Source organism: Lissotriton vulgaris, chromosome 4_1 (assembly GCF_964263255.1).
Source record: "Lissotriton vulgaris chromosome 4_1, aLisVul1.2, whole genome shotgun sequence".
Taxonomy (NCBI): domain Eukaryota; kingdom Metazoa; phylum Chordata; class Amphibia; order Caudata; family Salamandridae; genus Lissotriton; species Lissotriton vulgaris.
In genome coordinates, this window is record NC_141691.1 from 349,770,087 (window position 1) to 349,794,090 (window position 24,004).

The 24,004-nt window shown below is 48.9% G+C and overlaps 1 protein-coding gene across 1 annotated transcript in view; it reads left to right on the forward strand.

Moving 5' to 3' along the window:
- The window catches only part of LOC147718738 (sodium- and chloride-dependent neutral and basic amino acid transporter B(0+)-like), a 1,096,946-nt gene that overhangs the window by 202,464 nt on the left and 870,478 nt on the right, over positions 1–24,004 (forward strand). Inside the window, exons 5-6 of the mRNA XM_086966772.1 lie at positions 6,341–6,443; positions 21,219–21,351. Coding sequence (XP_086822898.1) covers positions 6,341–6,443; positions 21,219–21,351 — 236 coding nt within the window. The remainder of the gene's footprint in view (positions 1–6,340; positions 6,444–21,218; positions 21,352–24,004) is intronic.

The window sequence follows — 24,004 nt, forward strand, 5'->3', positions numbered from 1 at the left end:
TAAGCCGCTGAGCTGTTTGTCGAATTGTTTTGACGCTCTTAGTTATCATATCCTTTAATTGCTGCGCTTCTTGAGATCATAAGGTGACATGCCTCCAGCGTGCTGCTCCTGGACTGGGGCTCTTTTCATTGGTTTCCATGGTGATGGTACGCTTTTGGGGTGCTCCTACTTGCCATGGTGATGTTGCTGGTCATTCTTTTTCCGCAGCCTGTTCTCTGGACTCAGTTCTTGCCTTGTATTGTTTGAGCAGCTGTTGGTTCCTGTGGTGGCGGCTGCCTTGCATGTTCGGAAATTGCTTCCCCCTCATGTGAGGGCCAGCTGTGTTCCAGTTCCTTCCCGTGTCACGGTGAGGGAGAAAGTTGTGGACCTGCATGGTCTTTTTATGCTGGGGTCGGATCTTGGGGTTATTCTTCGACGCATCCGTCCCTTCCTGTTGTTTCCCGAGTCCATGTTGGATTTCCCCTGGTTTCTGATGTGGATGGTGGGATGTCTCACGGAGGCCTATGTCCGGTCATGGATCTGCCTTGGTTGGATTGATGTTTTGGTTCCGTCACATGCCAGTTGGTGTCCTTGGAGGTGTTCCTGCCTCTGCTCATTCATTGGGCTTCTGGATTCCTTCGGTTTGCGGGATGCTTCTCTCCATGCCCCTGTCCTTTTGACCTCTCGTATTGGTTTGCCTTTTGGCCTGTGTTCCTCCCCTCGTGTCTTTGCTGCGGTTCTGGCACCTCTGGTTGGGCTTTTTCATGGGAGGGGGATTGCGTTCTTCCTTACCTGGTTGTTTGGTTAAATGTGCTTCTTTTTTCTCTAAGGCAATGCTCCATGTCCGTGAGGGTTGCCTGGTCCTCGTGGGTCATGGTTTCTCTTGCTTCCTGATTCCTTCTCTGGATCAGATGTACATTGGGGCTCACTTGGGACGCTGCTGGGTTTGGTGTTAGGGCGTCATACACTGACTTTGCCTCTGGAGCCTGTTTTCGGTCCCTGGTGTCGGGGATTTGCCCTCCAGTGTGACTTTGGTTGGGGGTCCAGGTATTCTGTCCGCCTGCTTGCTGGTGGTGCCTTGGGCTCCTCTCCCTTTGTCTCTTATGAGGAGTTACCTTGTTTTTCTCATTGACACCCCTATGGTCTGGATCTTGATCTGGGGATTCCTGTGTCTGCCCTGGTGAGGGTGGTTTTGTGTTGGTGGCTGGATGTTGGTCATCTGTTCCGATGTCATCCGTTTCTGTTTGTTCCCTCTTGGACGGTCACTGCGCGTGTCTGTCTGTGGCCTTGGAGGGCTTTTCAGGATGACTCTTTGATACGGACTGGTGGTCTGGGGCTCTGCTTTCTTGTTCTCCGTTGCAGGGGGCTGAAGGCTGTTCAGTTGGATCGCTGGAGGTTTACCAGCCTTGCTGGTGGTTCGCCGTGTTGATGTCTGGGCGGACTCTCATGTTGTCATGTTCTGCCTCTTTCTGTATGGAGGGTTACGTTGTTTGTTCCCTCAGTTTCCTCTGTCGACTTCATTGTTCCAGGCCGGGGTCATGGTTTGCCTCACTGTCTGCGGTTTCTCTCCTGGAGTGGGGGAGTGTTGATGGGCTGTCTGTGTGGGATCTTCCCTCCGCGAGGTCTTTTTATCTGCTTCAGATGGTATTCCTGCCATTGTTATGGTGTTTAGTATATAGGGTGGTGGACTTCTTTGCTTCTTTGGTCCTTGGCATGTTCCGTTGTTTCTCCTCTTTTGTGCCTTTTTAGTGGGCTTGGAGGTGGATGCGTTGTCCTTCCAGTGGCTGAGGGGCCTGTTGTCAGCCTTCCTCCGGTTCCCCTACTTCCGGCACTTGCGCTGGGGTTTGGGTGTGTTGGGGCTTTGGTGCCTCTGGTGGTTCTGGGTTGGCTTCGCCCCCATGGTTTCCTCTGTTGTTGGTGGCGGCATTGCGTCCAGGTTTGGCGTTGCCGTTTTTTTCATATCCATTTGTTGGACCCTCCAGTTTGTCTTCCGGTGTTCCGGTCCGTGTTCCTTCTGGGTTGGCTCTTGTGCAGTGTTCCCTGTTCCTGAATGATTGTTCATTTGGAGTTGCGGGCCTTGTTCCGATGTGGGGGTGCCCCTTTGCTTTGTCGTCTTTCGCTACGCTTTGGGTCTCCTTTGCTATTGGGGTCTGCACTATTATTTGGCTCCTGGTTGGGTCCTGGATGGTTTTTTTGGGGGGGTCAGTGTTGGTTGGGCTTGGTCCGTGTTGGTTGGTTGGGCTTGGTCCTTTCTACCCTCCATGTTTGGGGGGGATACCTTTGGAGCTTTTTCTTGGTCTCCCTTTTGTGTCTTAGGGGCCTTTTGGAAGCTCGTCTTTCGCGTCTCTGGACCTTCTACCCCCTTGTCCTGGGTTAACACCTCCCTGTAGGACCTTCCGTTGGTGTGGGTGCATTGCACAGAGTTCCATTGGTCAGTTGGAGTGCGGGGACTTGCTGTTTTTGACGTTTGGAAGGTTTTGGTGCTCTTGCGTACTCTTCCTTCTTTTGTGCCTGCTTGTGCTCTTCTTAGTCTGTCGGCAGGGGTGTTGCTACCTGTTGACTCCTTTGCACATTTTTGGTTGTGTTTTTTTTTTTTGTAAAACAATTTTTATTGCAGATTCCAATAGTCACATAACAGTGTATATACAATTTTGGTAGCGCGGGACCCTAGTATTCACAGTGTTATTAAGTAGTTTGTACACAGCTTTATAACCCGCATCCCAGAGGCCGGGTGGCGTCGATCTCAAGTAGTTCGTTCTCCTCATTCCTCAGTGTTGGCATTGCCAGTGGTCAACCGCTATCTGCTTTTAACTTTTTCGAACAAAACCCTCCCTTCCAGCATCCCAACAGTGTGCATTGCAATTCCTGACGTCGTTTGGGTGTTACACCTCCCTCCCCCCCCCTCCCCTTCGGTGTTCCGTGGTGTCTGGTGCCTGCGTCCGGTAGTAGTGTATTGAAGTGTGTGGGCAAGCTATGAAGTGTAGAGTAAATCATGGAGTGTGTGTGCCCGTGGTAGGTGCTGGGATCGGCACCGCCGCCCCCTGGACCCCGGAGTCTACTATGTCCTCTTCTTCCTCACTCTCCACTGCATTGTCCCTGAGTGCTTGGACCAAGATTTCCCATGCCAGCGCCGTTTCCTGAGCTTTCTCATCTGACCCCCGACGTGCCAGTTGGTATCTGATTGTGCTTTCCGCTGCCGCCCATTTCTGAAACTCGGTCAGCCACTTCCGGTATGTCGGCGCCGCCTTTGACTTCCATCTCCTGGTAAGTTCCCTCTTTGCGATAAATAATCCCATGTCTATGAATTTACTCGTCAGTTTAGTTGTGCGTGTGTGTGGAAACCAATGTAAGATCGTAGTCGCACTGTCATATTGTAGGTCCCTGTCTGTGACTTCGTTCAGAGTGTCGCCCACTTCCCTCCAGAAGTCCTGTAGGTGCGGACAGCTCCTCAACATGTGCAGTAAGTCTGCGCCTAATAGCGCACATCTGGGGCACGCTGCATCCTCGGCACCAAAGTACCGCGAGATTTTCTGCGGGGTAAGGTAGGCACTATGGAGTATGTAGAGGTGTATTAACTGGAAGCGGGCGTTTCTGGTGCCCTTCCTGGCCCTCTGAACCAATTGAGCCCACGTCGTGTCCGGGATTTCCTTCTGCAGATCTATCTCCCATTGGGTTTTTAGACGCGTCAGGGGCTGTAAATTAGCCTCGAGTAGTCTAGAGTGCAGACATGTGACTGCCTTGATCGTCCCCGCAGCCATCATCGTGTATTGGCATGCAGGCGATGTTGGAGGTTCAAGCAGCCCTTCCCCCCCAGTGCGCCTGGATCACGCGCACCACGGCCGCATGCAAAAGATAATCACCCCTCGGAAGGTCGTACTGCTCCTGCAAGGTCTGGTAAGGCATGAGCACCCCATCAGAGTATAGGTCCCCCACCACTTGCAGGCCAGCCTCCTCCCAGCCCTGGAGGTTCGACCAGTCACCGCCGTGGGGAAACGCTGTCAACATACCTAGGGGAATCTCAGGCGCGTACGGATGACCAGGGCCTGTTCGCCTCTGCATGCGATTCCAACAGAGCCTCAGCGTCCGCTCCTCCTGGGATAATCCTCGGAGTATGAGTTTCTGTTGCAAGGTAATATACGCCAGTACGTGGCGGGGGGTACCAGCATCCCTCTCCTGTTCCGGGCCCCGGTATACCCTTGCTACCTCCTGCGTGAAACTGTAGCTGGGCAGCTAAATAATAGAGTTCAAAATCCGGAACCGCGAGGCCGCCCTCGTTCTTCGGACGGGTCAGGGTCGCCAAAGCTATCCTCCGCCGACCAGCACCCCACAGAAAAGACACCATCTGAGATTTCAGGCGGCGAAAGACGCTTCCCGGTATCCACACTGGGAGAGTCCTAAAGAAATATAACAACCGCGGTAGGGCTATCATTTTAAGCAGGGATACCCGACCTGTCACGGACAGCGGAAGAGTGGCCCAAAAGGTCATATTTCCTTGTAATGTACGGAGACAGCGGCCGACGTTGCCTTCCAGCAGGTCAGCGGGTTCATGGTAGACGTGTACCCCTAAATAAGGGAGGCAGTCCGGCTCCCAACGGAGCTTGGGGTGGGCCCAGGGACATCGCTCCGCTTTCCGGAGTGGGAAGAGGCATGTCTTTGCCCAATTCACATTCAGGCCCGAGACCTCCCCGAATCGCGCCAAAAGGCGCTCCGCCACATTTTTGGTTGTGTTGCGTGCCTTGATGTATTCTTGGTCTCGCACGGCTGATTTTTCTGTGGTGGTCTCTGGTTTGTCATTTTGGCTGCACGGTAAGGGTCGGTTACCATCTCTTCTGCTCTCGACCGGTGGATTTGAGTATCTCTCCTTTTGGTGCCTGTTTCAGTCGGTAGTTCCCTCTCGTTCATTTCGGGGGCATTCTTCTGGTTTGTTGCGGTTTCTTGGTCCGCCTTTCCGGTTGTTTCCTTGGGTGTTTGGCTGGTCGTCCACTTGGTCTTCCCCTCATGCCTTCTTTTCTCGTTACCGACTTGGGGTTGGTGCTTCTGTTGCCATTGCCTCTTTGGTTCTGTACTCAGTGGTTTCTTTGGGTGTATCTCTCTCCTTTGTTGTCGCTGATGTTTTTTTATTGTTGTGCTGCCTTCCTTGTGTGGGCTGTATTTCCTATCCATGAAGCTGATATTGCTTTGGTATCTGCTCATTAGGAATTACTGTGGTGAGGAAGACGGACAAGGAGGTAATGCCCCGGTTAGTTACCGGTAATCTTCATTACTCCGGGTCCTAATCTTCCTCGCCACAGTATAGTTTCCCTTCCCTCCCGGCCCTTTGTTGTGGCTTCATGTATGCGGCTTTGGTTTAAAGGTCGTGATGTGATTTTGTATCCTTTTATGTGATCAGTGGTTGCCACTGGGGGCCATGTTGGAGTGATAGGGATCCTAGTATTTTAACTTTTGCTTGGAGTTTCTGTGGGAGCAGGATGCTCATTAGTAATTACTGTGGCGAGGAAGAGGGACAAGGAGGTAATGATTCCCAGGACCTGAATGAGTACCAAAAAACAGCTATAATTTAAGAGTAGTGGACCACTCACGTCCCTGAGAATTGGTGCCACTGCACCTGCTGCACCATTGAAAGGTTATGCCCCTAACTCCCATGGCCATTTCTAACTAGTTAAGTAATCAGAAGTAATTTCTATGTGAACTGCATGAATGGTTTCTAGATTCCCGTTGGTGACACTGTTGCATATTATCATTCTATGGTGTTGATGTTTCAATATCAGTCTTCAGAAGCCTTTGCTTTCAATGGTGAACGTGCCCAGATTATGCTAGTGGAAGCTAAAGATGGAAGTGGCACAATATCACCGACCATGATAGCTGCCTGTTGAGCTTGGATGCTTCATCTTAGGTGTGCTACAATCCGCATATTGCCTGACGTTATCACGATGTTCCATCAATGAGTCCTAGAGAGATGTGTGCTTGTCAGGGGGCACAGATTTATTTTAAATGTTTAAGATATATACGGACTTATCAGTGCAGTGCTTATTTAGTGCACTTACTCCTACAGGTGAAGTTGATTAATGAAATCAATACATATAGGGTTTAATGGATTTAGACACTGCGGAGAGTTGGTGGTCCATCAGGAAAGCACAATTATGCCCCTCCCCCCAGATAAATGTAAATAGCGTTCCCAGAGACTCATATGTCGCACATATTCATAGGCCTTGGGTTGGATTCTGGGCCTCCAAAAACGTTTGCGGCCCCCTGAACAGTTTAGGGCCACCCTTGCGGTGCAGAGGCTACAGGGGCCTGAGTTTCACCCCTGCGTTGTATGTTGTTATTTAAAACTACCCATAATACGTTTCTTTTCTTATAGATGAATGTAATATGACTTTGGACACGAAAGGAAAAAACGTAACCTGCATAAGTAATGACACAAGTGGTCCACCCCAGGATCTCCTAAGCAAGCTCTACTGGGAGTAAGTACTGGGTTAACAATGACAAAGCCAGAGGGGACTTGATTTAAAACTTTTCGATTTTTTTGCCTTGGATCACTTAAGAAGAGAAATGTGCAAGGCACACATTTGTAAATCTAGCATTTACTAAACAGCCAAAATGTAAAATTGCATAATTAATGTTATGAATATCGCCTCCCACAAATTCATCTACAGAAAAGTTAGCAGTTAGTAACCAGTATAAAGCACAAACCACTTTGAATCGTCAACAGAAAACATAATATACATGTACAACATAAGTGTAGGGTTTACTAACTGTTAAGGTTCATTCTGAGATTAATAATTGATATATTTAGTTAGTACAAAAATAATTATGTTTGGATATTCATTCAAAGGTTGTTTGTTTATGTACTGTTTACTTTAAGGGTCTGCTGACCTGAAATGTTTTGTTTTTGTTTAAGGGACTATGACTCCATACAAATGCATACAAGCTTAGTGCTACAAGTGCGTGCATTGGTGCTAGGCAGCTACAATTGCTCTGGCGCATTGAGAGAGCTGAAGAGAACCATATCTTAGTAGACATGTTGCTTTTCAACTCTCTCTTGTTCGGGCAACGCAGCATAGCAAATTTGCTAACTGCCCTACTGTTAGAAATAGTGTTTCTGGTTGGCAAAGGTATACACCCTGTCCTAGCAGGAACCACCACACTAGTCAGGGTAAGCTAGATAAACACTAAGACATTACCTGTGCTCACCCTCTGGGAGCTTGACACCTAGCACTCAGGCTTATCTAAAGAGGCAATGTGTAAAGTATTCTTGCATCACACACAAGTACATGCACACACACGCTTAGTAACACAATGAATACACCACAAAATAAACCACTCAGGTTTAGAAACATACACTATTATATTCTGAACACAACAATAACAACATGACAAAAATCCAATAAATACAAGTCGAGATATGAAGTTTAAAGAAATAAGTGGAAGATGGCGGCGGAGTAGGACGTGTCTCCCCGTCACTCCGGCGCCGCCAGCATTCAGAGTTGTTTATCGGCCCTTCTGGTCCCCATCAGAGTGGACTTTGGGGTCTGCAGCATACCCTCACGCTACGGAACCCGGAGGGGTCCTTCTTTTGGAAGCTTGGACGGTTCTTTGGCCCCTTTGCATAACTCGACCCGGCTCGGCCGCGTGGACTTGACCGCGCAGGGCTGCGAGGTCGGTCTCCTGCTTCCTGGCTCAACGGAGGTACTTAGACCCCCTGGTGGAGGGTCGACTTCTGGAGCTTTTGCGGGGAAGTGCGGGATTGAGCAGCTGGCCCAGGGGCGCGGCGGTGACGAGGAGTGATCGGCGGCGGGTCCAGACAGTGGCTGCCATTTTGCCCCACTGAGCCCCTATACGGTAAGCGGTGGTAGAGAAAGATGGAGTCTGGTGGCGATCCCAGGCAGCCGCAACCTGGTGAGAAGTGGCCTAGCGCTGCGGCGACTGGTGAGCCGCCCCCCTGGACAGCTGCCGCCATTCTCCCGCTTCGAGGCCCAGTGAGCTGAACAGTGGTGACGGAGACTCAGGCACGTCAGTGCTCCCCGGCAGCTGAGACCTGGTGAGGTGCGGTCCTCAGAGGTGGTAGCTGGGGCCTCCCCCCCCCCCCCCCCTGCCCCCCCGGACAGTACCCGCGCTGAAAAACCTGCACTGTGAGCAAAGGTCCCGACACGGCGGAGATCCCTGGTAGCTGCGCCCTGTGTGGTGCGGCCTAGTGCAGTCACCATTTCTCCCGCTCTGGGGTCCAGTGATTCGAGCAGACGTGAGCGGGGCCCGGGCGCAGCGGCGATTTCAAGCAACCCGGACCTGGTGTGAGTTGGCCTGGTGCGGTGGCGGCTGGAGGACCCCCCGTGTACAACAGGTGCCCCGGAGGAGCGGTAGACTGAGTCAAGAACCGGGAGCCTGGTGTCCCGCGAGTTGAGGAGTGCAGGAGCGGGTGGTGTGGGGCTGTGCTCTCGGTCCTGCTTTGAGGCCCAGTACGCTGACCAGTGGTGATGGGGAACCGGGCGCGGCGGTGCTCCCTGGCAGATGAGGCCTGGTGGGGGGCTGCCTTGTGAGGTGGTAGCTGGTGGGCCCTCCCGGACTGTAACCACTCAAAAAAATCTGCAATGTGATCGGCAAGTGGGACCATGACAAGGCGGAAATCTTGGGTGGCTGCGCCCTGTGAGGTGTGGCCTAGTGCAGCCGCCATTTCTCCTGCTCAGGGGCCCGGTGATCTGCGCAGCTGTGAACGGGGCCGGGACGCAGCGGTGATCTCCAGCAACCCCGGACTGGTGTGAGGCGGCCTGGTGCGGCGGCGGCTGGTGTACCCCCCCCCCCCCGTGAACAACAGATGGCCCAGAGGAGCGGTGGACTGAGTCGAGGAGCAGGGGCCTGGTGACCCGCGTGGTGGTGGAGTGCGGGAGCTGCTGGTGTGGGGCTGTGCTATCAGTCCGCGGGTCGGCAGGAGGCTTAGCAGACAGTGGATGAGAGGTGCCTCGTTCCTCCCTATGCAGTGGCGCTGGTGACTGCGCTATCCCGTGTGCCCTCTTTAGTGCTGGGAGAAGGGGTTCCTACGCCTTGGGAGTGGTGACCGCATGGTGTCTCCGTCAGTGTTCCTGGGAGTTGGCGGGGAGTGAGAGGCCTACCATCGGCCTGTGGGTCGGCAGGCGATACCTCCGCATTGGTGCTTGGGACTTGCTATGGAGGCGAGCTAAGGACGTATAAGGCGGGGATCTACGTCTTGAGGGAGGCCCAGAGTGCAGCCTTTGTTGGGCCTAGAGGAGGGCGGTCTGTGGAGAGCTATGGCCGTCTACCCGGTCCATGCTTCAGCGGACGGCGGCGGTGTGGTGCGGCCCTGCGCCAGGAGCTGGTGGGGCTGTGAGATTCTTTTGGGGTGGCGTGGAGAGCCCCTCTTTCTTTGCCTCTTTGCTGCTCGTGCGGCCGGGTCCTTCGCTTGTGTCCTTCCATCCTTGCTGGGTCGCCGCGCTGGTTCTGGACTGGGTGGCACCTCCGGTAGACTGGGTAAGGGCCGGCCCTTACTGTGCCTTTCTTTCTCCTGACTATCTACACAGGCAGCAAGGAGTGGTGTTGCGGGGTGATACTGACTGGGTTGGCGCTCGTGCCCCGCCGTGCAGAGGTTCTAGCTGGGCCCTCCGTGGCCTGATCACACCTTGGCGTCGACTGCTGTCCTTGTGCCCTGGTTTGAGGAACGATGTCATCCGCCAGGAGCCGTAAGGAGAAACCCCCAAAAGACTCGCTCCAGAAGATGACGGGCGAGGCTGCCTCCCCATTGGATGCCAAAATCTCGCGCCCTGCGGACGAGCTCCTGGCAACCAAAGCTTTCATGCTAGAACTACAAAAGCCATAAAAGAGGATATTTTGGAGCTTCGCTCACAGCTCTCCTCCGACCTGCGCGAGATGGGCGAATTTTGCAAATCTCGCGTTCGCGAATTTTGTGTTGTGAACTCTCAATCCGCGAATTTGCGGATTTTTTTTTGTGTTCGCGCGGGTTTCTGCCAGTTCGCGAGGGTTTTTGTACAATTTCGCAAACGCGAACTTACCTGTCGGGTCGCAAGTTTTGCGAACTTGTTGTTTCTACGTGTCCAGCCTGTTTGGGACACTCTGTCACCACTGCCACTCTCTGACTACTCATGCCACCCTCTGGCCCACCCATGCCACCCTCTTTCATCACAGATTAATGTGTCACAGAATATTTTTTTAGCTGGCACCTGCTTCCTTAGTGCTTCCTGATTAGTGATCTTTTGCACTTGCTAAGTGCTTTCATTGTTGCAAAATTAGTTACAACACCTGCCCTGCCCCAACTGACAATAATGAATTAGGGGCTGATTAATGTGTCACTGGATTTGAACTTCCAGCCTGGCTCCTGCTTGTCTCACTTAGCTGTAATTCAGGACCTTTGTGGCATATGTGTAACTATTCTGAGGGTCAGAGCAGGGTCACATAATAGTTGCAAGTAGGCAACTGAACTCTGGAGGGGCCCCTCAGGAAGCACTACAGGAAATGGCTACTAATGATGAGCTTAAACTTTTGAACCTGGTAAGTAGTTTCAGTTTTGCTAAGATAGTATTTCTGCAATTTAGCGCTTATTCGCGGGGCGCGAAGTTGAACTGGGAAGCCGCGAACTCACGCGAACAGTGCGAGCAAGCCATAAAATCCGCTGCTCGCGGATTTGCGGATTTTGCGGGAAATTCGCGAATCTCGCGGATTGCGAATTTACCGAAAATCCGCGAGCGGAACGGATTTTCCGCCCATACTTACCTGGGAACTGCGGATGAAATCCATCAGCTCCAACAAAATGTCCTACGCCTCACGGAACTGAACCTAGACCATCAGGCCCACGCCGAGGACCTGGAGAATCGGTCTCGGCGGAACAATATTAGGATCCAGGCGGTTCCGTGGAAGGGGGAACGGGATGATCTGCGCGAGTATGTTGGTGCGCTCTTCCGGCAGATCCTTGACGATGAGGAGGGCCAAGAAATCAAGATGGACCGCGTACACCGCGTGGGATTGCCGTGCGGTGCCAAGGCCCCTCCTCCGGACATATTAGTGTGTGTCCACGATTTCCAGACTAAAGAGAGGATACTCCGGAAGGCCCAAGAACTTAATCCAATAAATTTCCGCGGCCATAAGCCAGCGCTCTTCCAGGACTTGGCGGCCTCTACCCTTGTCAAGCGTTGGAGCTTTAAGCCCATCACTAATCATCTCCGTGAGCAAGGCATCCCCTACTCGTGGGGTCATCCATTTCGACTTATATTGAAGCACAAGGGCAGGCTTCTTCAAATTTGCTTCCTGGATGATGCCTTTGAGGTCCTGGGACTGGAATGGTCCGAACCCCTGCCTAGAGGTGCCGGGTCGACTGCCAGGCAGTGCAAGCGCTCCACTGACTGGCAGCTTGTGGGAAGGACACCTCCGCCTGCGAAGCCAGATGTATCGGCAAGTCAATTGGAGACAGAGGCTGCTGTCACCTCTGTGGCACTTGGGACTGATAACTCTGGGGCCTCTTGAGGCCTGCAAAGCTGGCAACGGTTGGGTCTTTGTCTGGCGCTGGAGGCAGGCTGATCCCTGATGAGGATTTGCTGATTCTCTTTGTTACTGTAGAGGAAGGTGTCCTGTATCAGGGCCTGTAGTGTGAAATGATGGTGTCATGTTCCTCTGCTAGTTGGGCCTGTATGACGGACTGTTTTCACTCTGGGCAATGTTTGAGTCTTCTACTCTTCTGGGTCTTTGTGTGTGGGGGTTTGGGCCTTGGGGTTTTGCTGGGGTTTTGGGGTTGTTTTTGGGGCTCCGCATCAGTTCTCCAAAGGGTCTGCAGAAGATCCGGGCCACAGTTGGTGTGTTCTTGTCCACTTGGAAGTGGTGGCACAGTCAAATGCTTTAGCTCTTCCCTCTCCTGTGGGTGGTATGGGTAGAGATTGTGAGCTTGAATGTTAGGGGCTTAAATAACCCTGTTGAGCGCTCAGCAATCCTATCTCTCTTGGAGAATGCGGGGGGATGTATGCCTGCTCCTTGAGATGCATCTTCTCTCCAAGGATGTTACGCGGATAAGGGATAAGCGGTTCCCCTTCAACTATGGTCCTCAGGCCCGGCCAAGAAACATGGGGTAGCAATCCTCTTTTGCACGCACACACACTGTAAAGTAATTTCCCAGGTTGCTGACATTAAGGGTAGGTTTTAGCGGTTCGCATCCAATGGGGGAAGACGCAGCTAATTATTGGGTCGTTGTATGCCCCAAACGAACGACAAGAGCCTTTTCTGAGGATGGCCCTTGCTGACGCTTTAGTGTCCCCTGATGCTTCGATTCTCGTGGGTGGGGATTTGAATGTTGTAATGGACTCGGGAATGGACAGGTCTGAATAGAGGTCTTATCAGGCAGGGGCGATGTCGCAAGGGGGGAGGCAGTGGCTCTCTGAAGGGGGATTACATGATGTCTGGCGTGTCCAACACCCTCTAGAGCGCGACTACACCTATTATTCTGCAGCGCATAAGACATACGCACGCTTAGATCATTTCTTAGCTACGTCCCCTCTTCTGCCCCACCTATCAGGAGCGGATATTACTCCGCGCTCGATTTCAGATCATGCCCTCATTTCGGTTATACTCACCTCCCATGGCCCGCGTCCACCGACACCCGGCTGGTGCCTTCGTGACTCCCTGCTTCATTCGGAATCGGTAATCACGTGAATATGCAATACTATTACTAACTATCTTGCAGAAAATGACCTGGAAGGTGCATCGCTAACGTCAGTATTGGAGGCGTTGAAGCTAGTGGTGCGGGGTGAGTTTATTGCGTTTGCCGCAATGTATACGCAGCTGCGCAGAGAGAAGCGGGCTGAGCTAGAGGGGGAGGTGGGTGCCTTGGACACGATACATAAGAGGACGGGGGCCCCAAGAGTTTGGAGGGAGCTGGAGATGAAGCGGCGCATGTTGAAGCCCCTTGATTTAGATAGAGCTACACACGACTTATTACGCTTGCGTCACAAATTTTACCTTAGAGGGGACAAAGGGGGAAGGCTGTTGGCGCATAAATTGCACGCACGAGCCCAGTTAACGGCCATACAGGCTATTAGAGACCCTCAGGCAGTCGAACAAACCACGGACGCCCTCATTGTGGATTCCTTTTGACAGTTTTATCAGGGCCTGTACAGGGGGGAGGAGGTGGACTTTAGGGGAATATCGGAATATTTGGCGTCCTGTGCCATTGAGCCTATTACCCAGACATTGGCAGACACTTTAGATTACGTGATCCGCATAGAGGAGGTCATAACTGCGATTGCTCCGCTGAAACTAGCTAAATCCCCGGGGCCGGATGGTTTCTCTGCCGTATTTTATAAAACCTACTGTGTGGAGCTGGCTCCCCTTTTAACTCGCCTGTTCAACTCCTTTCTTGACACAGGAGAGGTTGCCCCCTCCATGTCAGAGGCAGCGATCACAGTAATTCTGAAGCCGGGAAAAGACCCTAAAGATTGCGTTTCTTATAGACCGATATCTCTCCTCCACATTGATGCCAAGCTTTTTTCGAGTGTTCTAGTGGATAGGCTCAGCCCCCTAATGGACGGAATTATAGATGCGGACCAAGCGGGCTTTATTCTGACGGGACAGGGGGGCGATAATACCAAACGACTTCTCCACCTTATGGATTTGGTTCATCGGTCCTGGGCTCAGACCTGTTTCTTTTCCATTGATGCGGAGAAGGCCTTCGACCTGGTGGACTGGGACTATCTGTTTGCGGTTTTAAAGGCCTTTGGGATGGGTGTCAATTTTGTACTTTAAGTCCGAAGCCTCTATGCAGCCCCCATGGCGGCGGTGCGAGTGAATGGGTGCAAATCGGCTCTCTTCCCCATCACTAGAGGGACACGACAGGGGTGTCCCTTATCCCCGCTCCTTTTTGAGCTCTACATGGAGCCTTTTGCCCACCGTGTCAGGTCCGATGCTTGTATTGCAGGGTTCGGTTTGGTGCTGATGTGCATAAAATCAGTTTATATGCTGATGTTATTCTGTCGCTTACTCAGCCTCATTCCTCCCTGCGGTATCTGTCGGCGGAACTCCTTGAATTTGGAAAGGTTGCAGGCTTCAAAGTAAATTTTTCAAAATCGCAAATCCTTAACATCTCCATTCCCGACATGATATACAAGACCTGCAGCGGGACTTCGCTTTTCAGTGGGTACACTCTGATATTCAATACCTGGATATCTGGCTGACCTCTATTGCTACAACAGTCTCCCTCAGTTATAGGCTACTGGTAGATCAAACTACCAAAGCCCTTTCTGACTGGTTTGCCTCAACTTGGCCTGGCTTGGAAGACTAACCGCAGTGAAGATGACAGTCCTTCTGCGATTATTCTATCTTTTCCAGATGCTGCCTCCAAATCCCCCTCCGGGTTCTTTCCGGAAACTGCAGAGACTCCTTAATCAGTTCTCATGGGGCAATAAGCGTCAGAGTCTGGCGTCCTCTATCGTTACTGCCCCAAAAGCTGAGGTGGGCTGGGCTTCCCCTTGCTGACGGCTTACTATCAAGCGTCCTGTCTCCAATATATCGTGGAGTGGAATAGGCCCTTGTCCAGTGAGCACTGGAACTTTAAGGACCAGACAGTGGCGGGCTGAAACATTTGGCGCGAAGTGTGGTTGCCGCGCAAGTGCCGGGCGCGGGGCTTATATTCTTCCCCGGTGACCGCTCCGACTCTGAAAGCCTGGGACCAGTTAGCGCAGCGAAAGGGCTGGACTACATTTCCATCCCCGATGACTCCCATTGTTGATAACCCCAATTTTCTGCCGGGGTGTGCGTCTCTAGTCTTCTACCGCTTGGGTGAGGAGGGCTGTAAGAGAGTGGGCTCCCTCTTTGACCTAGAGTGTCTGATCCCTTTCCCCCAATTATTTTAAGAATACTTCCACCTACCGGAGTCTGACGCGTTTCATCATGCGCAATTGGCGCTCTGGGTGACCCAGCCGGCTAACTTTGCATCCATGTCCCTTCCTTTGAGCACTTTTGAGGGATGGTTAGTTTGCAAGAAAGATGACCGCAAACTCATCCGAGTTATACGCGTAGATTCAGTTGCAAGCCAAGAAGCACCGTACGAAGTCGCAGGTTCTCTGGGAGACAGAGTTAGGGCGCCCCTTGACATGTAAGGAATGGGATCACATCTTTTACCGCTTGCACCACACTGCCTCCAACACTACGGGTATTGAGTCTGCCTATAAAGTGTCCACTTATTGGTACTACACCCCGACACGTATCAAGGCATGGGACGCTGCGAAGACAGGCCTTTGCTGGCGGGGGTGTGGTCTATTGGGTACTTTGATACACCTGTTATGGCACTGCCCGAAGCTAGTGCGGTATTGGAAGGCGGTACTCGATCTGGATGCGGTTTTCCAGATCACGTTCCCGCGGGCGCCTGAGCACACGTTGTTGGGACTTTCCCATCCTAAGTCTTTTCCACTGCGCTCGTTGAGGGGTAGACAGATTGCACTTGTTTTGGTTGCGGCCCGACAGGTCCTACTGGTGCAATTGGGCTCCCCGGAGGCGCCGGACACACGGGACTGGATTCAAAGGCTTTGGCACCTCCTGGCGATGGACATGCTTGGATGGGAAGGGTGCCGACTATGTGAAGCTTTAGGGTCCCTTCTTATAACTTCTTTCTAAAGATTTGAGGGAGGTCACATGCCCGAAGTACCTACAAATACTGCAGCTCATTCCTTTGGAACCTAGGGGGGCTCTGGGTGCTACTTGAAGGAGTGGCAAGGGGGTTTGGGGCTTTTGGAAATGGTTGGAGGTGATTGGTGGAGTTTGAGGCTGATGCAGAGGAGTGGGTGGGTGGGTGAGGGAGGGGGAGGGGTGGGTGTTAGTCTTCCCTTTCTTTCTTTTCGTTGTCTATGTCCAGATAATTAAAAGTGGTTCTAGTGTCATTACCTTGATAGTTATTAAGATTTGAGCTCTTTGTCTCAGGGCCGCCCTCCGGGTTGTAGGCCCATATGCTGTGTAGCTTGCTAGAGATTGCGCTCTGCCGGCAAGTTGATGTAGGCAGATGAGATGTGTATGGCAATGTTTTACCACACAATAAAAACGATTGATTCTAAAGAAATAAGTGTTAAAGTGCTTAAAAGCAATTGCGCTTTTTTGGTTACTTAAGGTTATGCTGGACCGGGGCAAGGACAACAGTTCAGGCCGACCATAATAGAGTGCAAGCCGGGGACAAGAGACACATCAGCCCAGTGAACAGAGTACCTTGACCCTAGTTGCAACAGCGAGATACGGGGTGCAGACGAGCAATGCGTCCATGTCTGGCCTGCAGTTGCAGTGATGCGATGATTTTCTTGACACTGTGACCGTGTTAAGCACAGCGCTGGTTCTGGGTACAATGATCTCAAAGATGATGCTCCAAGTTATACCATGCTGGAGGGATGATGTGTAGATCTTCTCCGCATACTGGCTGCCATGCATTGGTTTCGAAATGATGATTCTGGATGCGATGCAGCAATTCCAATTCTCCTCCTGCAACAGATTCGATTACCCAGTTTTGCTATATGCAGACTGGAGATGTGTTGATTGCCCTTATGGAGTTATCTGGGTCCAATTACAGTGAACAGGGCACAGGAGCAGGGGCAGAGACATTGAGAGCCCTGAGTCTCAAGCATCGAAGGGCAAGCCAGCAATCCCCTGAAGACCACTTCAGTGCAAGGCAGAGTCCAGGTCTCCTAGGCAGAAGCAGGGAGCAGCAGGCAGCAGGGCAGCCCAAGAGAAAAGCAAGCCTTTCAAGTCAGCAGTCCAGCAGATTGTCAGTCTTGGTTGCAGCACAGTAGTTCTTCTGACTGAGTCCAGTAGTAGGTTCAAAAGTGTCTACTCTGGTGGGGTCAGAGACCCAGTACTTATACCCAAATGGGCCTTTGAAGTAGGGTGACTTCAAAGAAGGGTCTTTGAAGTGCACACTGGTCCTTTTCTTCCCATCTATGGCTCCAGACTATCGTCAGTCCTTTTTGTGAAAATCAGGACACTGCCTATTCAGGTGTATCAGCTTCCCCCTCCATTCCTGCTCAAAAAGAGCCATTAGCAGTGTTTCAAGTGCTCAGCGTTCTAAGGCATATATAAAGAATCAGCAAAAACAAAATAAGCAGGCAAAAGGTTTGGTTGAAGACCACCCCCAAGGATGACCGGTCTAACACCTGCATTACATGAAAGTTTGATAAATATTCCCCTTAATTTACAGCAGGCACCATAAAACGTTGTATTGCTTCACCCTCCCAAATAAAAGAAAGTGCTGCACTCCCACAAGGAGTTACACACAGCGAAGCGATAAACACCTGGAACGGGATTTCAATCTCTTAAAATGAGGCACATCAAAAGACCGTTTTCAAATAAAGCATGGGGTTTTATTTGTGCAACACTCTCTAACACAGTTATTCAAACTGTGGGGCGCACCCCCCTGGGGGTGCGCGACGCCATCTCAGGGGGGGGCACACACTCCACTATAACATTTCACACTATCATTGTTTCCCACGGCAGAGAGGCAGAGTGGAGCTGCAGGGACCCTTAGAAGGGGTGAAGACCACCAACGCCTCATTAACATGCAAACGGTCTTTAAAAGACCTGTTAGGTACTCGGGTGCCTGCAAAGCTGAAGCTGTTTCATCCCGGGCAGCCCCCCAGAGACGCAGGAGGGGGGGGGGGGGGAGACGAGAAGCACTTTAAATCCAAGCCTGTTCTTCACCCATTTCAAATGGGGCTTTTGGAATAGAGAACAGCAGCCGATTTGAAGAAGCAGTCCAGTCGGGCCTTTCTTATTTTGATTCTGGTACATGTAGTCTTGATTTGGTTCTCGCAGTCTTTTTTTTTTTTATTCCATTATGAACCGTGGACTACAAATTTCAGACCACAAGGGAAACATTGGCACTGGATGAGCTAGTTATGCGCCCTCGAATTCAAGCAGCCACGGCGCTGTAGACTTCAGTGCACATACTTTCGACAATAACAGCTCTCAGAGGGTTTGATGTGCGGGGAATAAGTGTTAAGAAAAGTTTGGAACTCCAATACCCATTTATATTCAGAGAATCCATTAAATAAACGGCACAATATCGTCGAGCACAATATGGACCGTTTTAAGTAAAGTGGCACGCAACTATTTATTCCCATTTACCGTGTAGTGTAGTTACAATCACTACGAAATCACAGGTAAGATTACACAAACTTGCGGTGAAGACAGTTAAGGCCTTTCCCGCCAATCCTTCTGTAGCCATATATTCATTCAAACAACAAACATACCTGCAGCCTCCTACCCGAAGTGCTTCTGCTTCTCCCAAATGCACACCTGCAACTATTTATTCCGGATACAGCAAGCTGAGCAGAGTTACACAGGGCAAGACTCTGCAGAACAGAGCTGGCTCTATCAGGGGTCCCCCTTAAAGGCAGGGACCCTGAGCCAGAGCTCACGTTGCCTATGTCTTGAAACGTCTCTGACAGGGAAGACACATGCTACATACAACCTGTGTATCAAATAAACTGCTTACCTCAATGCCTGGCAGAGGGTGTCAACCGCTTTTTTTCATGGAAAGAGAAGCTGTGATAGGATGGGCAGTGCAGGAATGGGGAGTTTTTTCTGGGAGGTGAGAATGGGGCAGTGCTGCTTAGGATGCCAGAGTTAAAATTGTTTTTTTTTAATGCCATTGGACAGTGCTTCTCAGTGGAGCCCATAGTCTTTGAATGGTACTCATTTTATTGACCACAGAAGTTTCTTTGAGGAGGCTTCGCAAGAATTAAGTGCGAACCCGTAACAATTTGCACACATTTTATCTTGAAAAATGTAGATTTGAACTGTGTAGTAAGCCTCTGTCATTTTACCACACCAACTCGCAAACCTGCAGTTTTCTAAACACTCTTACTGTGTTTAACAATATTAGCCAGATATGGACTGGGAAATGCGGATGACCGTCGATTATGTAGAATACCAGGCTCCAGAATTTTTTGTCAAGTGGTGGGGGGGCCCGACATCTAAATAAATTCAGCCGGGGGGGGCTCAACCTAAAAAAGTTTGAAGACCTCTGCTCTAACAGAAAGGCTTTCCTAGATGTCAAATGAAAACGTATTAATGTATATATTTGTGTAAGCAATAATAGCACACTTATAAGTAAGCAAATGCAACTGTTAAATGCATGGAATAAAATAGATGTTATAAAATACAAGCAGATAATAATACTGGACGTTCACTGCAAGAAATGTACTTTTAAGTACAAGTAACCAAAAAGATATATACAGAAAATACATCTGATGATTATAACCACTGGAGACTTGATTGTGCACACAGACACACATGACAATGACAATATTCTAAAGAAATACATCACTGATTGCGCTCTCTGCACTCTTGCCAACTTGGCTTGAGGAGCCTTTGACAGCCAGGCAGAAGCCTTGATAGGGACCCTAAAAACAAGATCCCTGTGGCAACACGGCTGCTCCACAGCGAGGTCCCGTCCTGAGTGCCAAGATTTTCTGCTTTTTAATACCTTTTACTCAACCTGAGAAGAAGTTCTAGAAACCTCACCCCATTTATTCTGTTTTGAATCCGAGACAGAGCTGTACATTCCCCACATTTCTCTGGCAACAACATTCTCTGCTCTGAAAGATACCAAGCGCTCATCCCAACATTATCTTATTGAAGTTTACAAACGTCTCCCAAAAGTACAGAAAACAACCTTGAACATGAATAGCCTAAAGAACTTGAGTGATCTAGGAGCCTGCTTTTGTGCGTAAAGCTCAAGCTAGACAGAGTCAGAATTCAAGATGGCATGAGGGCATGTCAAAGTCAATAGTAAAAACCTCATTAAACTTACCAAGGTACAACACAATGCACATTTGTGCACCACTGCCTTTAGCACTACACACTTCATCTCCCAATGTACAGCATAATGTATATTTGAACACCACTGCCTAAAAGATTACACTCCAAGACAGGAAAGTACATTTCACACTTTTCTCTCTCATGCTTTCAAATGCACATCCCACACGTTCTGTTACTGGCAAGGCTGTAAAAAGCAAACACTTCCCCGTCTGCTGCTACAAGGAGACACAAAAGAAATCTTAAGGAAAAAAGCTACATGCAGGAAACATGATATTGCACATAAAAAAAACACCTAAAGTCAATTTAAATAATCACAATCAGTGGTCAGCACATGGTCCCAATACATGGGAGTGCCTCTGGCAATAAAAATCGTACTGCCTTTAAGCACTTAAACGCATGCAATTATTATTTGACTCCAATAAATCAGGCAAATCAGATTAATTGGAATTTAAACATGTGACTAGCCGGTTTCTGTTGGGCCTTGGTCATCTGAGGTATTTAAAGCAAACTTCCTTTAAACATTAGCCCTATTTTTAAAGGTGTATTAAAATAGATGGCCACCACTCAAGTGCAGGCACAACATCCAAATTATAATGATTTTTCTGAAAATGAAGAAAAAACCAAATATTCAAGCTGCCACTGCGTTCTGATACTCGTACCTTCTCTTTGACCTACAATTTTCCAACTGTTTTCTAAATGTACACCTATATAAAATTTCACCTGCCTCTAGATTTTCTTCCTGCATACATACATACATATCAACAGATCTTGAATCTGTGAATCAGCATCTATTTTTTGTTAGTGCTGATGACACCTTATGTTCACCTACGTTTCATTTGAGCTCTGCAAAAAAGGTGTACAGATTGGATCTATAGTAAAGGTTATCCTTGAAGTTCTTTAAGGATATGCAAGCATGAGTATTACTATGGTTCCCTTGAAAATCAACTGTATATCTGTGATTGAACATAATTCCTTGTTTGGCTATACCATAAAACAGATAACGTGCTAAGCACAACATACTTTAAAAATAATTCTAGCCAACACTAAACCCACACAGCAGTACACAGTCAATAGCATCTATAAAATATATATGCATAATGTCTTTCTCCTTCCAATCTGCACTTTCTTGCTGCTTCGTTTCAAGCTGTCATAACAAAAAAAAAGCTGGCTAGCAGGAGTGTCTAGAGTAGGGCCCCGTTGGCCAGATCTCTTTTAATAATTCCAGAGTGTCCACAAAAGACGAATTTGCATGAAGTTATCTAAACTGAACTCATATACATAGTCAGTGGTTATCCTATATATCTGGTGTGGATCAAACTTTCTTGGATATACTTTAATCATTCCTGAAAAATAGGGTATGAAGTTTGTTGCAAAAAAAATCTTTAAAACAAGAACTGCAAAATATAGAGAATAAATACAATTTTGAATATTTTCAGTAATGTTGCCCTGCGCCGGTCAAGTGGACTTGATGATACAGGAGTCGTGGTGTGGCACTTAGTTCTTTGCAACCTTTTGGCTTGGATAATGGTTGCCGCAGCACTTTTCAGGGGAATAAAATCTTCTGGGAAGGTATGTAATATTGTTCTATTTTTGGAAATGTATTTTCCTGCAAATTTAAGTGTTGGGCAAGTAGCATGTATCATAATATTTTACAGGAAAGTGGCACATTATGATACTTCTTTAGTTGGTTTTGATAAATTGAGCTATAAAATCCTCACAGATAAAGGATAGCACACTTTCTTGAGAATGAAATGAAAAGGAGATGTATAAAGAGCAAAACAGTCACCCAAGAGTGTCAAGGCGCTAGCTCATTGAACCGGACCAACTGGATGGTTTCAGAACCACATCAGAGATTAAACGGCCAAGTCTTCAAAGCCTTCCTAGAGGCCAACAAGTGAGTTTCTTCTTTCAGCCTCAGTGGAAGAGTTCCACCGTCTGGTCATACCGACCAAAAAACTCCTACCACTCCAGGAACATTTTTTGAACCTGGGGACTATCAGAATATGGGCATGAGATGACTAAATATGGCGAGCAGGGATGTAAGGCTGTAAATTCTGTTTAAAAAAGTAAGGCCCTATGTCATGCGTGGCCTTAAAAGCGATGCAAAGAGCTTTAAACTCCATTCGTCTTTTCACTGGCAGCCAGTGTAAACCTTTAAGCACTGTGAAACAGATGTATATCCTGGAATGTTCAACAAAAGACATGCTGCAGCGTTTTGCACAATATGCAGCTTGGTCAGGCACTTCATTACAGTAATCCGCTCTAGATAAAACAAGAGCCGAGACCACTAACTTCGGCAATTTACTAGCTAATTGTGCATGCAATTTCCAGGGTGCAAGGGCGTCAAAAAGACACCCTGTTGCACCACTGAAATTGTAATGTGCACCCATGTTGCGCACAAGGGTATGTGTGTGTGTAACATGTAACTTTGAAAAATGAACGTTAGTGCATTTTTCAAAGTTTTTGCAAATTACCAACCTGTTTTCTTTCCAGTCATTTGCGACCCCTGAAAGCGAAATCGCTATTTTAAATTGCTTATATCATTGCATTTAAAGTTTAGCAATTTGCGATTCCTTAAATGCAATTGCAAATTGTGGTTTTTGCATTTGGGATGATGCATCCCTAATGCAAAAAATACAGGTCTGAAAGGGACGGATTCTGAGAATTTGCCCTTTTGCGACCGGTTTTTAATTTGATGCATGGGCCCCAAATGTCTTCTCTTAGTAATACCTCCATGACCACTATGTGTGAAAGTATTTTACCCTTCATGTACTTGACACAAACATTGATCCACCACTTAAAATATCATCCACCACCAATAATTCCTTGGCAGCCCTTGCAAGTGGAATTAGTTCCTCATTCAGGCACTTAACGTTAAGACAACCATGTACTACAATCTCAATGAATTTACACAATGTTACATTAGTTTCGGTAATCTGCATAACCCATTGTTCAGCACTTCACTACCAAGCAAACTATATCCATGTAATCAATGTATTTAATCTTTTTTAATCTCAACAATCAATAACAACCTTGATTAACAATCAACAGCAAAACAGTGCTAAACGACCCCATTAATGATGTGTGGTCAGTGCCTAAATAGACTTATTACCCCCTGAAAATTCGCCAATGCTTGTTTGTCAGTAGTTGAGTAAGTGGCTTCTGCTCCATGTAAAGCGCCAGTTATTTCTTCACATCCATTACTACATTTCTGCATTAATACTGCATCAAATCGATGGCTTACATCAGTCATCACTATGCTGACACCGCTTGTGTTAATAAATGATTTAAGATGTTGAGGAAGCGCAATACTCTTTTTGATTTGGTTAATTCTTTCACGCTCCTCAGATGACACATATTTGGCATTTTTCTTCAACAACTGCTGAAGACCAGCTGCTTTGTTGCAAATTGAGACTCCAATTTAGCATAATATTCACCTAATACCAAAATATCTTTGACAATTGTTTGATGGTAGAGGTGCATCTTCAATAGCTTTCAAAAAATTCAATTTAGGTTGAATACCACCAGTAGACCAATAATGGCCATCCCGGATTGGATACATTTGCACTTGTCATTCCTTAATGTCATCCCACTTCTCGTCAGCATTCAAACATAACGAAATACACCCTCCGTTGTAACAAATGAGGAGTGATGTTTTGAGTATTGGTGTATTCCTATTTGTTAATATGCTGCAGACCTATCCAATGATGTGAATACTGCAGCATCTTTAAATGCTGCCAAAAGTTATTTAGCATTTGGAAGTGGTTGGCAGTCTACCCAATTATTGAGATTAAGATCACAGAGGTTCACACAGTCATAATGATTGATCAGCCTCGCATGGCAACACCACAGGTAAAAAACATTTGATATGTTCAGTCACTATGTGGATACTTTTGGGGGCAATTACCTGACTTCTGCAGCTGCTTCCCGTGACCCGTTGCTGGTGTTCCTGGTCCCCCTCCCGCCGCCGCAGCTCCCCATCACTGTAGCGCGGCAAACAGAGGGGGGACTACATTTCACGTGAGCCTTTGCGGCGGAAGCCGCCATCGCCCATACCGCGCCCGGAGGCGCTTAAATTAGAGGACAGCCCCCGCGTCGCGGTACCGCACGCGGACTGAGCCGGGCTAAGCCCGGGTAAGGGTGGGCCGTCTGTGGCCGGGAGAGGCCGGGCTGGGCCATTTCATTTGGTTCCGGGCTTGAAACAATTTAATGATTATATCGG